Genomic DNA, 13,299 nt, shown 5'->3' with positions numbered 1-13,299 from the left:
ATCCCTGCATGTTCTGCTTTCCCCAACTTTCTCATCCTAATTTTTCTACCTGAGGAGAAGAGTATGAAGGGCAAACTGAACAGGGAGGCAGAGCCAGGTAGGCGCCATTTCCCAAACTTACATACGCAGCTTCTGGCATTTCAGCAATGCTTTTAGACTATCTTCAGTACCTGATTCACCTTCATGATTACATATGGTATTACTGGACAGAAAGCAATGCAAGTGAAGGCCAGTTATTCTTCCATGATCATATCTCAACACATCTCTCCGTCTCCCAAAGCCTTAACAAAAGATAGCCCTCCTGTGGAGCCTGGACTCCTGACAGCTGAAGCCATCACCTGGAAATCCCTGAAGCCTCTTAGTGTTGTTCTGAGAATTCACACCTATGCTACGAAGGCCAGCGTGGTGCGCCTGCCTGCCGGGTATGGTCTGACATCATGTTTCCTTGTTTGAGGCGTTTAGGTAGACAATGGGGAGTCTACCTTATTGTTTTCTGAAGTAAGATTCAACAAGGTACCTGTCTATCATTGGGATTCTTGAGAGAAAGAGAGAGAATCCTTTCAATAAGTGATATTCTCAGGGCCTTTGGAAGGATCTTTGTTGCACATCCAGGGACTGTATATGTAAAGAACATGGCTTAACCCAGAATTTTCTAAAATGAATCTGTCAATAATTTCTCTAGTATTCTCATAAATCTTACTATTTTTTAACAAGAATTCTACATGATTCTGCTTAAATTTGGATTCCATTTAGATTATAAAATAGCATTTCTTCCTACCAACCTAGAATTCCACCTGTGGTATATTGTTGTTCGATGTTATTTTTATTTATAATAAAACTGGGCAAACACATCACACTTTCTGTTTGAAAGAAATTATAAACCATGAAAGCATTGTATTGATTTTTAGCATATAAAATTTCATACTTCAAATGGAAAATATTTTACTGGAATTTTATCCTGAGATCAATCTTTTTAATTATATGCCATCAGTGAAAAGTTATAGACTGTGCAGAAAGCAGGTCCTAAGCAACAAAACAAAATGCTAAAGAAATGTGTGCTATGCATCCAGAATGTCTAAAAAATAAAATAAAATCTAAAAAAGAAAATCAAATTTCTCAGTCTAGTCTTTGTATGGAGAGATTCTCCAGAAACCAAATTAATTCTCTAATTCAGTGGGTCTCAGCCTTCCTAATGTTAATTCCGTGGGTCTCAGCCTTCCTAATGTTAATTCCGTGGGTCTCAGCCTTCCTAATGTTAATTCCGTGGGTCTCAGCCTTCCAAACGCTCTGAACCTTTATTACAGTTCCTTACATTATGGTGACTTCTCAACCATAAAATATTTGTGTTTCTACTTCATAACTATAATTTTGCTACTGTTAAGAATAGTAATGTAGATATCTCATATGCAGGATGTCTACTGGGTGACCCCTGTAAAAAAAGGTTGGTTGACCCAAAAGGGTTCACAACCCACAAGTTGAGAACCACTGATCTTACGGTTTATACATGAAGCACAAGGGATTAAAAGGGGATGGACCTGGAGTTGCATCTTTCCACAAAGGCCCTGAGCCATCATGTGTTTTGAGCATCCTCTAAAGGACTGGAAGGGAGGAAAGTGGTTATCTCTGTTTTCAGTCATACTGGATGGAGGGAAAGAATTTACATATGTGAAATAAGATGTGTTTGTGATTCTATAAAGCCCTGTACTCAACAAGAAAAAAAATCTAGAGTCCTTGTTAGCAGCACAGGATGTGTGGGAGACATCTTCAGTTTGTGAAAGTCTGTCATTTTGTCTAATTGTTTCTGTCTTCTACAATTAGTAAAACACAGGCTTTTTTTGATTGTCCTATAGTGCAAATCTAGGTAGTTATCCCTTCTGTCTTAAAAAAGATACCAAAACAAAACACTAACTTCTTACTTCCAAAGTTAACTCTTCACTAACTTCTGACTTCCAAAGTCTGATCAGGCAACTAGCAGAGGTGAAATGCATTTAACAGAGGCAGCATGATCGTCACATGGATTTCATTCTCTCTAGGAGGCATATGCTGCTCTTCAATGCGTATTCCCCTGTGGGCCATGCCATACATGTCTGCAGCATGACAACATTTGTCATTGGGGATGAAGATATTGTACTGCCCAACTTTGAGCCGGTAAATATCTTAGCAAACCTGCCACCTCTGTTTTCAAGGTTTTAACTCAATTATATTATCTATCTATCTATCTATCTATCTATCTATCTATCTATCTATCTATCTATTTATCTATCTATTCATTTAGCCAACCCCCTCCCTATTAAACTATTTGTATATCCTCTAATAAATGGTGAGGTGTGATCTCTGAGAACCACAGTTACTTCATCCCTGACAACTGTGCATACCTCTTCTCTGTTGATCTTCCATGCTTATCCGAATCTCCTCAGATAGATGCACTGGTGCTTGAGAGGGAAGAAGCACCAGTAGAGTCCTTTGGATGTCGCTCAAAATCTGAGTGCTCCTTCCTGTCCATCCTTTCCTTACTCGTGGATTTAGAATGTGTGTCTCTGGGATGAGGAGGAGTCAGAGAGTTCCACTAGAAGCATCTGGCACTTTTTCTCCTTTCCTCTTTCTTCTTGTCCTTTCTCTGCTCTGAGAGAAATTGGGTGCAGTAACTCTAAAACCCTCCCTTTGCTTAAAATGTCCTCCATGTACCTGTGTGTCTAGGGAGGTAAGAATTTTCTATGTTCTGCTGCCTGACACATAGTACTTTCTCATCTCTAATGACTTACTAAATACTCCATAATAAACAAACAGAAAACCCAAGAAAACTAGCTGAAACCTCCAGATGGTACAAACAAAGGATTCTCAAAGGCAGCCAGAAAACCTTACAACAAAAAGAGGCTTGAAGCCTGGGTCTTTCCACTATGTTCTGACGGCCTAGCCATGTCTGACTCATCTCCCCTAGCCTGTCTAGACAGGGTTCTACAGGTTTTTTTCTGGGCTTCCTTCTGTTGGTTGTACTGTCTCTTCTCCACAAGATTTTTATTCTGCTCAGTAGGCACTAAGGGAACAACCACAAGTTGATCTCCTCAGATGTTCTCTGTTTCCTTGACTCTTCTGGAATGTTTGTCTGTTTGTTTGCTTTGTTACTTTGGTTTTGTGGAGAGAGGAGCTCATGATGGATCCCAGGCTAACCTAGACCTCATGGTCCTCTTGCATCAGCTTCGAGAGTATCTGGGCTTACAAGCATGTACTGCCATGCTTCGCTTTATTCTGCTTATTTCAAATTCTTCTTTAAAAGAATACTTGGGCCGGGCGTGGTGGCGCACACCTTTAATCCCAGCACTTGGGAGGCAGAGGCAGGTGGATTTCTGAGTTCGAGGCCAGCCTGGTCTACAGAGTGAGTTCCAGGACAGCCAGGGCTACAAAAAGAAACCTTGTCTCAAAAAAAAAACAAAAAAAAAAAACAAAAAAAAAAAAACAAAAAAAAAAAACCAAAAAAACAAAAAACAAAAAAAAACTTGTGTGCCATGCATTATCCAGCTTGCAGGGGAATTAACTCCTAATGATTATTTTGTTGGGAGAGTTCTTATTTCTCTGATGGCATAATGTTCCTATGTTATAAGGGTTATTGGACTCAAGATTAATCTCTATTATGCTTTTATTCTAATGGAAGTACAAAAGGCATACCCTTGGCCATGAGCTGAGAGACCCTAACTCCCCAGTGTCATTACTGGTCATTGCCAGATCTTCTACAAAGCCTGATAATTTCTACTTTAAGTAGTCCACCACTGTGTCAAGACCTTCCTCAGTGCTGATGCTTGGCGTGATCCTGTAGCTCAAGCATGAACATGAGAATGCACCTTTTTACCAACAGTTTCTCACCCAGCAGGCATCTGTGCTTCCCAGGCACATTTGCTGGGCCTACTCTCAGTCCTCTAGAACAATGACAATGACACCCCCTAGAGAAACAGTAAAGATGGTTCAGTCAGTTTTCCTCCAACTTCCTCTAAGTAGGAATGTGCTGCTCCAGGCAACTCAAGTACTACCCAATATACACTAACCAGGGCAGTCTTCAGACATCTCAGACTGGTTGATTCTTGGAATCTCTTGGCAACTTGGAGCTCCTATTATTTCTCAGATAGCTGGAGGGCGGCACCAGCCCAAGCTTTATATTATATTGCAAAACTCTCTCTCTGAAATCTTCTCTAGCCTTCAGTCCTCAAAATCCAGGTGTCTGTCAGCCTAACTCCTAGACATCCTTTAGACCTAACTGTGGACATTACCACAGAGTTTTCTCCACTCCATTATAAGGCTAGAGTTCCATTTCCATTGCCACTTTCGGAGGACTTCCAGCCTTTGTTTCTTGTCTTCTAGACCATCGAATCAAATAAAAAGACTCAGTTCACTCTATTCTATACAAATAAAATAGCCCTAAATCCATCACAAAGCAGACGATATTCTTCCCTAGAGGTTGAACATTTGCAAACTTAGTTGCCCTTTAATAACCAGGAGTATGACTGCTACACACATGCTCTTTCTTCACAGGAGAGCTACCGATTTACAGAACAGTCTATAATAATTATGAAAGCTATTGGCAACGTGATTGCTAATTTCAAAGACAAAGGTAAATTGCCTGCAGCTCTGAGGGATCTGCAAGCAGCTCACTACCCTATCCCCCTCAACAACAAAGAACTCACTGCTCAACACTTCCGGGTAAGCACTTTCTGGTTATGATGCTGACAGCAGGAAACCACCCATCTGAAAGTTTTAGTCCAAATGCTGAGTCTGAGGAAGTGGTTTGCAGAGAGGAATCTAGGGGAAAAGAATATGATAGTGGTTTCTGGGGGCTACTGAGCCTCACTCACCCAGAGGTTTTTGCTAAACTGGGAATGATGTTTCCATAAAGGAAATTCATCAGGCAGTGGATTTTTTTTTCCAATAGTCCAAGTTGCCCTCAAGAACCTCCCTCATATAACACTAGCTTCTGCTAAGGCTGAGTAGCTTTCTGGATACCCTGCAGGAAGGGAAGTCAGGATATTCTTGGTTATCTCTTGAGGAAGGAAACTGAGGGGTCCTATTCAGATCACTTGTCGCCACTGTATATGCTGACAACATCCAGTTGTGACAACAAAAAATGCCTCTTATATTTTCACATGCCATTTGAGGGAGGAATTTCATAGCCAGAATGAAAAGCACAGGGCTTTCAGTTAAGCTGTAATTTTGTGTAAGTTGATAGTATGCATCATGCTTAATATAAGCACAAGGAAATTTTCCTTTGCATTAAAAATATATTTTATCATTACGTACATGTAAGCTGATGTTGTCTGTTGTTGGCAAAGTCTTTATAAACTACAACTATGCTCAACATGGAAGAGCACCTTGCCAAGCAGGAGAAAGAAACCATTTTATTGTTGTATGAACATCAAGGAAGAATTCAATATACATCCCAGACAATCAGCTGAATTGGCAATGACAAATGTCCACCTTATCATATAAATTTTACAGATATACTGTAGTAAAGAAGAACTAGCTCCATTTGCTATGTATAGTTCAACCTACATTGTCCACTATTGTTAACTATACGTGTGTGTGTGAGAGAGAGAGAGAGAGAGAGAGAGAGAGAGAGAGAGAGAAAATATTTTTATCTTTTCCAGGTTTTCCATATATCATTGTGGCGTTTAATGAAAAAATCTCAAGTAGCCAAGCCTCCTTCAAACTTCAAGTTTGCATTTCGGGCTATGGTTTTTGACACGGACTTACTGGATTCTTTCTCAGAGGATGTTTCTTTAGGTGCTGATTCATTTTAAGTATCTGTGCACGGAAGTGGTAATTTAAAATGGCTGTGCTCAGCTCTTGTGTAGCAGAGACAGCAGCTCTGTCTAAGAACCGTGAAGTTCTAGCTTTCTCTAGGATGCTTCAGACTGCCATGGTCTGCCATGGTCTGCCATGGTCTGCTGAGGAAGCATCATAACCCCTGTCACATGTACTTCCTGGGGACCCAGAATTCCTCTGTATTTGTCATTGACCTGCCTGACTTGAATTGAGGACCCATGAGGAGATGCTCCAGTTCCTTCTTTCCTCTTACCATATTGTTTCCTTTCAGTTCTGAGGGATGCCTCTGTCCCCTTTCTGATGGAAATCCAAGGCAGGTCATTGAAATGTTACAGCTTCCTTCTCCAGACCTTTACCTAAGCTCAGTGGGCATTGTGAAACAGGATGTTCAGTCCACCTTTGTGGAATTTTATGTCTGAAGGCTTTCATAGCTGCAGGCATGAAGTTTGGGGGGAAGGAAGTCAATACAGATCCCAATCCAGAGTTTGTCTTTCTCTTGTCAGCGGAATGGGTCGACCTTAAATATTCTACACCAATAAATGAGAAGGAGTATACCTCCGAGGAAATAGCTGCTGCGGTGAAAATTCAATCCATGTGGAAAGGGTGCTATGTCAGACTGCTCATGAAAGCCAGAAAGCCAGGTATGGTTTTACGAAACTTGAAATAGACCCAAGATGTATAGGAATGAGTGGTATTTTAGAGCCCCCCCCTGCTCCACAGAACAGTTCAATAATTTTACCTACTAAGTACTGAAATCCCCCGAGGCAAGGAACTGGTTAGAGTACATTTTCTCATTCTCAGAATTCATCAGTGTTAGAGATGTCACACACACAGACAATAAATATTTACTGAAATGGCGAATGTTAGGACTGGGACAATGAGGTAGAAAGAGTTCTTGGTACACAAGCAGGAGGACTGGAGTTCATAGATGCTACAGGAAAGGCATGCAGGTGTGGTAACCAAAGACCCCTAGCACTTGGAGGGCAGAGAGTGAGGATCCCTGTCTAACCAGATGAGCCATGTCCTGGTGCCACGTTCTGCAGTAGACTCTACCTTGGTAAGTAATTAGAGAGCAAAAGAGAAAGACACCTGATATCACCTTCTGGCTACTACATGTATGTGCTCAGATGCATGTCCATCCCACACAGATGCACACATGCACTGATATCGCACACTACATACTGGAAAAGAATATATGTTCCATGAGTCACTGAGAAAATGATTGGCTTAATTTTCTGAATCTGTCATGAGTTCTCTTTAGTCATCTCCAGTTTGTTTGCAGACATTTGAAGTGTCAATCACCTTCAGCTAGGTAGGAGATGCTTGTATATTTCTAGATTGAATTTCACAGGAGTAGCTGGATGTTGCAGGAATGAAGGATGCCAGGACTTCTGTGCATGATGAGGTTGATGTTAAGTTAGGGGCAAGAATGTGTTTAAATATGCTCTAACATTTGTGACATGAAATATTTTCAGGTATATCAAATAAATTTGTGAGGAGTAATGCCTTCTTTATCAAATTAAAACTCAAAAGTATATTTAATCACTTCCATCATGTAATATCCATTGATCTATTGAGAGGAAAAATTTACTTTAATAGAATATTTTAGTTAGACTAAATACTTTGTTATAAAAATATCTCTATGAAAAACATTTAGTAATAGCATTGAAGTGTTTGTCTAAGGAGCAAAAAGTCTAGATGCCCAATGGTTTTTAGAATACACAATAAATAGTTTGTGATAAAAACATTGCTAGTGAAGGAATGGTGTTGTATAGTGTAGTTCCAGCAGTAAGAAAGATGAGGGCAAAGGATTGCTAGTGTTAACTGGAGACTGACCTGGGCTATCAAATCAAGAAATAAGGAAGGAAGGCAAGATGAAAGGAAAGAAGAAAGGGAAGAGAAGATGAGAGGAGGAGAAGGAAAGGAAAGGAAAGGAAAGGGAAGGGAAGAGAACAGAGGGGAAGTTGAAGGGAAGGGAGAGGAAGGGAGGGGAGGAGATGGGAGAAGAGGGGAAAGAAAAGAGCAAGCTAGAGATAGAGGTAAATTATAATTACTTGATTTTTATGTTTTTCTGCATTAGAAAACAAATGCATTTCTCAAACGTATCATATGGTAAAATATTTGTGGTTCTTTCTGTAAGTAGTAACTATTATATTCCTATTATGATCCTCCTTCCCCATTCTGGAAACTGAAAAGAAAATGCAAGCAATTTCATAATGCAATTCTTTCACTCAGCTTGTCTTCATTGACTGAATCTCAGGGATGACTCGCTCATGATGGTTTCAGTCAGAGAAGCTGGCTGGCCAAGCAGGTGAAACTGCTCTATGCTATCAGGCAAAAGGTAGATACGCAAACACTAAGGTTCCCATTTCAGATCCTCATCAAACAATGAGAAAACTCAGGCAGAACTTAAAAAAAAAAAAAAAAAAAAAAAAAAAAAAAAAAAAAAAAAAAAAAAAGAGTGCCCTTTTCTGTCCTGTTGCCTTGAAGATGTTTACTCAGGATAGCATTTCCCCTGCTAGTTACTTTGTCCATCTGCTGGAAAGCATTTGTGGGCAGTGTAGCCAGAAGTTCATGCCATCTATACAGGTATTATTCTTTAGAATTATTAGGTAGTTGCTTTTTGTGAGCAAAGGTTTTCCACTGGACCTTTTGGTATTACAGAAGATCTTTTGATGCAAACTGTTTCAGGAATCACTTAAACAACATTAAAAAAAAAGACCTATATTTTTAGACTGAAGATGAGAGAAAACAGAATACCATGAGCAGTGCTTTCTTCTAGACATTGATAGCTCTATGCTTTAAACACACTCTCACAATTTGGAGCCTAGAACCTTCTTACTTGGGGATTGTGGGGGTCTTTTGGAGTATTAATCCATGAGAGGCAAGAAGCCCTGTTCAACACAACTCAGTAGCCTGTGTTGGTTCAAACTTCAAGAGTCTGACCCTACTGCATTTATTTTAGTCATGTTTAAGCACAGCACAATTTTCTGGTGATAATTAACTCAATCCTGGCTGTGCAACTACATCAAAACTCTTGCAAAGTAAAGTGATATTTTCCATAAAGATCTGTTGTGATAGATTAACTTGAAAGACAGGCTTCAGATAACCAAGCTCATGATGGGATCTGAAGGAGCTGATGTGGTCCGGCCATTCAGATAGCACAGAAGTTGCTTGACTGTTAACCACATCCATTCACAACCTTCTGGCTGGAAAGCAGGTTATATATCTCTTTCTCTGATGAGAGTCCCCTATGTGTTTAACATTCCTGCTTTCCCTAGCACTTATCTGTGAGCACAAGGACCTGCAAAATGAAAATTGTACAAGATCATTGTGCAGATATCACACAGTTCTAATATTGTTATTGCTATTACTGTTATTAGTACCATTACCATTATTGCTACTGTTGTTTTGCTTAGAAACAAAGGAAAATGTCACCGTTGCAGATACACTTCAGAAAATTTGGGCAGTATTGGAGATGAATTTGGAGCAATATGCATTGTCTCTCTTAAGGTAAAGAATACCACTAGGCCTCTTGTAGCTAAAGAATACTTCTACATCTCCAGGAAAGAATGGTCCTGTGTGGCTACAATGCCCTCTATCCCAGATGGCTCCCGAGATAGCCTGAAAAAGATGCAGGATTCGTGGTGCTTGTGAGGCTAGATCTAGATTCAGTCAGGAAGGGAAGAATCCTCGCTGTTGTGGAAATCAGACAACACAGAAGACACCAGGCCCTGCATGGAGCCAGGCGGGTCTCATGATTTGTTTAGTCAGCTGCATGAGCCAGAAAACACAGAAGATGAAAAATTCTATTATTATACTCTTGTTCGTGTCCTTGGTTTTTCATATCTGAAGTTTCCAAACCCATTGCTCATATTAACTTTACAAGCTCCTTTCTAATCTCTTCTGTCTATCAGGATCCTTCAATGGCCCGAACAGGCTTACAATTGTTTTGCCTTGCTTTATGCTTAAACATCAAGCCTCATTTCCCTCTATGATCATGAATTACTCTCTTGCTTAGGAATATATTCTCCTTCAGTTATGTGCCTTTGAAAGATACCATTCACACTTGAGCTGTAGTGTACTTTTCCCCATTGACAGCAGATGCTATGAATCACACTGTGCCTCTTTGACCTTAACTTGGCAAACTTTGGCGGGCTCTTTCAGGGGATAGGTCTCTTCTGTAAATGGAGTTTATTTTAAAAGTGCTTTGTCATTGATACTCAAGTTGTTTTTTACATTCCTAGACTAATGTTTAAAAGCAAATGTAAGTCTATGGAATCCTACCCATGCTATCAAGATGAAGAAACCAAGTTGGCCTTTGCTGACCACACTGTGAACTATGCAGACCAGCCTCCGAATTCTTGGTTTATAGTATTCAGGCAAGTGGTGAATGATGGCGTCTTGGCAGAGAGTGTTCAAATCTGTACTTTCAAGAGTAAAAATATGGTTAGCAGTAAAAATATCAGCCTCTAGACTCTCTCATATTTGCTTAAAACTTTTTCATATATAAGTTTTCCATATGTGTGTGTGTGTGTGTGTGTGTGTGTATGTATATGTACATGATATGATGTCAGAGAATTTGTATCAATATTCCTTACATCATGAAATATGTAAACAATTTATAGATTTTCAATAAATCAGTCTGTTGTCAGTTCAGATAGATATCATTTATCCAAGCAATAGCATATTAAGTACAAGTCACAAGTGACATAAAATGGGAATTCTTAAGGGAATTTGCATTTGTACAAGAAAATGACACAGTAATAGTAACTTGGAATGGAAAAGATATGTAAGGCTTTTACTTACTTGCAACTTGAAGTTTTTGCAAAGATTTTTTGGGATTAAATTCTATATCATGCTTTGAAAATCACCATTAAGAAAGTCTTGTGTTTTTATAATTACAGAGAAATATTTTTGGTTCCTCAAGATATGATCATACTCCCCAAAGTGTACACTACACTCCCGATCTGTATATTGCATGTCATTAACAATGACACGTTGGAGCAGGTGCCAAAAGTGTTTCAGAAAGTGGTGCCTTTCCTTTACACCAAGAACAAGGTAGGTGAAAACTGTAGCCCCAGGTGATAAAACAGCATCCAACAGCAAGGCTGGCCACTCTGCTAGGAGGATGGGTGCCCAGCTCCATCCCTGTACAACGGGAGAGAGCAACCATTTCCATTTCAGAAAAAACACAGTACACATGACCAGGATTGAAACCAAAGCCACATTAATTCTGAAAACAGAAGTGGATCCCAGGAGTTCTTTTGGTCCCATACTGAAACAAGTCAAAGGGGTGTCTCTATCTCACAGGGAGCCGTGTTCTCTTCAGAATTCCAAGGGACCCATAGCACACACACAGCCCCTACCTATAGTCTTCAAAGGTAGCATGACTTCCTCAGGCCAAGAAGCAGTGTGGGCTGCCTGCTGAATGGATGAGAGACCCTGGCCTTCCACCAGATGTTGCCTCTCGCCTTATTTTAATTCCTTCATGTTTTTAATCACATTCCACATTAGCGAATCATGACAAACTTAGTGGATATAGGCTGAAAGCCAAGAGACCTGCTTTTGCTCCTAGTTTCCTTTCTGTAACTCTATTATTTTGAAATTATTCCTGTTTTCTATGGATGATTTTTTTGTTCACTTGCTTGCTTGCTTTTTGTTTGTTTTGAGGTTCATTTCAGCCTTTCATCTCATGCACTATTTTATGAAAATTAGAAATACCTTTCTAATGAATGGTAGGAACAGGGACTGTTTCTGACTCTGTTGCCTGACTTTGGATCCCTTTCCCCTAACTGGACAGCTTTATCTCATAGAAGCAGGGGGAGGGAGGATGTGATAGGGTGTTTCTGGGAGGAAGGAAAACTGGGAAAGGAGATTTGAAATGTAAATAAAGTAAATATCCAATAAAAAAATAAGGACATATGGTAACATATCCAGCTAAAATTTTGCTAAATCAATACAATCCAACTGATTATTTATATATGTGTATACATATGCATAGTGAGATTTTAAAAATTGCTTTTACTAAATCTCTCAGTACTCCCTATAATTTTAAAAGTTTATATTTTAGTAAAAACAGTACTTCTATTATGGAAGTCATCTGTATCTGATATTATGTTCTGTAGAATAATTTAAGCTTTTTCATTTTTTAAATTAACTTATTTACTTTACATCCCAATTGCAACATCCCATTCCTCCTTTCTTCTGAGTCCCTTCCTCCCTCTCTCTCCCCTCTCTCTCTCTCTCTCTCTCTCTCTCTCTCTCTCTCTCTCTCTCTGCTCCTCTTCCCCCCCCCCAACACTCCTCCAAATCCTCAGAAAATGGGAGGCCTCCCATGGATAACAACCTACTTTGGCATATGTAGTTGCAGTAGGACTAGACACATCCTCTCCTATTGAGGTGAGATAAAGCTGTCCAGTTAGGGGAAAGGGATCCAAAGTCAGGCAACAGAGTCAGAAACAGTTCCTGTTCCTACTGTTGGGAGTCCCACATGATGACCCACCTGCACAACTCTTACAAATGTGCAGAGGGCCTAGGCCCATCCCATGGATACTCTCTGGTTGGTAGTTCAGTCTCTGTGAGCCCTAGGGGTCTAGGTTTTCTTGTGGTGTTTTTGACCTCTCAGGGTCCTTCGAATCCATCCTGCCCTTCTTCCACAGGGTTCCCCAAGCTCCACTTAATGTTTGGCTGCAGATCTCTGCATCATTTTCCATCAGTTACTGGGTGAAGCCTCTCAGATAACAGTTATGCTAGGATCCTGTTTCTAAGTATACCAGAATATCATTACTACTGTCAGGGTAGGCTCCTCTCTCTCGCCATAGGTCTCAAGTTGGGCCACCCATTTGCTGGACATTCCCACAATTTCTGCCCCATCTTTACCCTGCACATTTTGAGGCTGGATAAATTAAGGATTGAAGGTTTTGTGGCTGGATGGGTGGCCCCATTCCTCTATTGGAAGCTTTGGCTCTTTAAGGTTCCACATCCATTACTAGCAGTCTTAACTAGCAGACATCTTCCTGAACAGAAGAAAATCAACAGGTCAGTACTAAGATTAACAGTAAATGGGACCTCATGAAACAAAAAAGCCTCTCTAAGGCAAAGGATACCATCAAAAAGACAAAGCAGCAGCCTAAGGAATGGGAAAAGATCTTCATCAACTCTATCAGAGGGCTGATATCCAGACTATAGAAATAACTCAAGGAACTAGACATCAATAAATGAAATAACCCAATTAAAAATTAGATACAGATATAAACAGAGAATTCTCTACACAGGAATCTCTAATGACTGAGAAGCACTTAAAAAAATGTTTTGATTCATTTGTCAAAACTTAAGTGTCTGTGGGTGTGTGGATTGCTTCTGGGTCTTCGATTGGATTCCATTAACTGATCTGTCTGTTTTTATGCCAATACAATGAGGTTTTTATTACTATTGCTCTGTATTTTGTCTTGAAAACAGGGATAGTGATACTTCCAGAAGTTTTTATAT

General features: G+C 39.9%; 1 protein-coding gene across 11 annotated transcripts in view; it reads left to right on the top strand.

Moving 5' to 3' along the window:
* Positions 1-13,299, top strand: part of Adgb (androglobin) — a 139,391-nt gene that overhangs the window by 74,089 nt on the left and 52,003 nt on the right. For 10 of the 11 annotated variants that reach the window (XM_011243163.3, XM_017313876.2, XM_030244999.1 and 7 more), the window contains 8 exons: positions 281-422; positions 2,034-2,148; positions 4,522-4,689; positions 5,631-5,766; positions 6,312-6,449; positions 9,228-9,321; positions 10,056-10,190; positions 10,716-10,869. In XM_011243163.3, coding sequence (XP_011241465.1) covers positions 281-422; positions 2,034-2,148; positions 4,522-4,689; positions 5,631-5,766; positions 6,312-6,449; positions 9,228-9,321; positions 10,056-10,190; positions 10,716-10,869 — 1,082 coding nt within the window. Of the gene's footprint in view, positions 1-280; positions 423-2,033; positions 2,149-4,521; positions 4,690-5,630; positions 5,767-6,311; positions 6,450-9,227; positions 9,322-10,055; positions 10,191-10,715; positions 10,870-13,299 lie in introns of those variants that run through there. The other variant, XM_017313878.2, reaches the window with a different exon arrangement.

The sequence above is a fragment of the Mus musculus genome, chromosome 10 (assembly GCF_000001635.26).
Source record: "Mus musculus strain C57BL/6J chromosome 10, GRCm38.p6 C57BL/6J".
Classification (NCBI taxonomy): Eukaryota; Metazoa; Chordata; class Mammalia; order Rodentia; family Muridae; genus Mus; species Mus musculus.
Note: the sequence above shows the minus strand (reverse complement) of the source record. Positions and strands in the feature narration are given on the sequence as shown.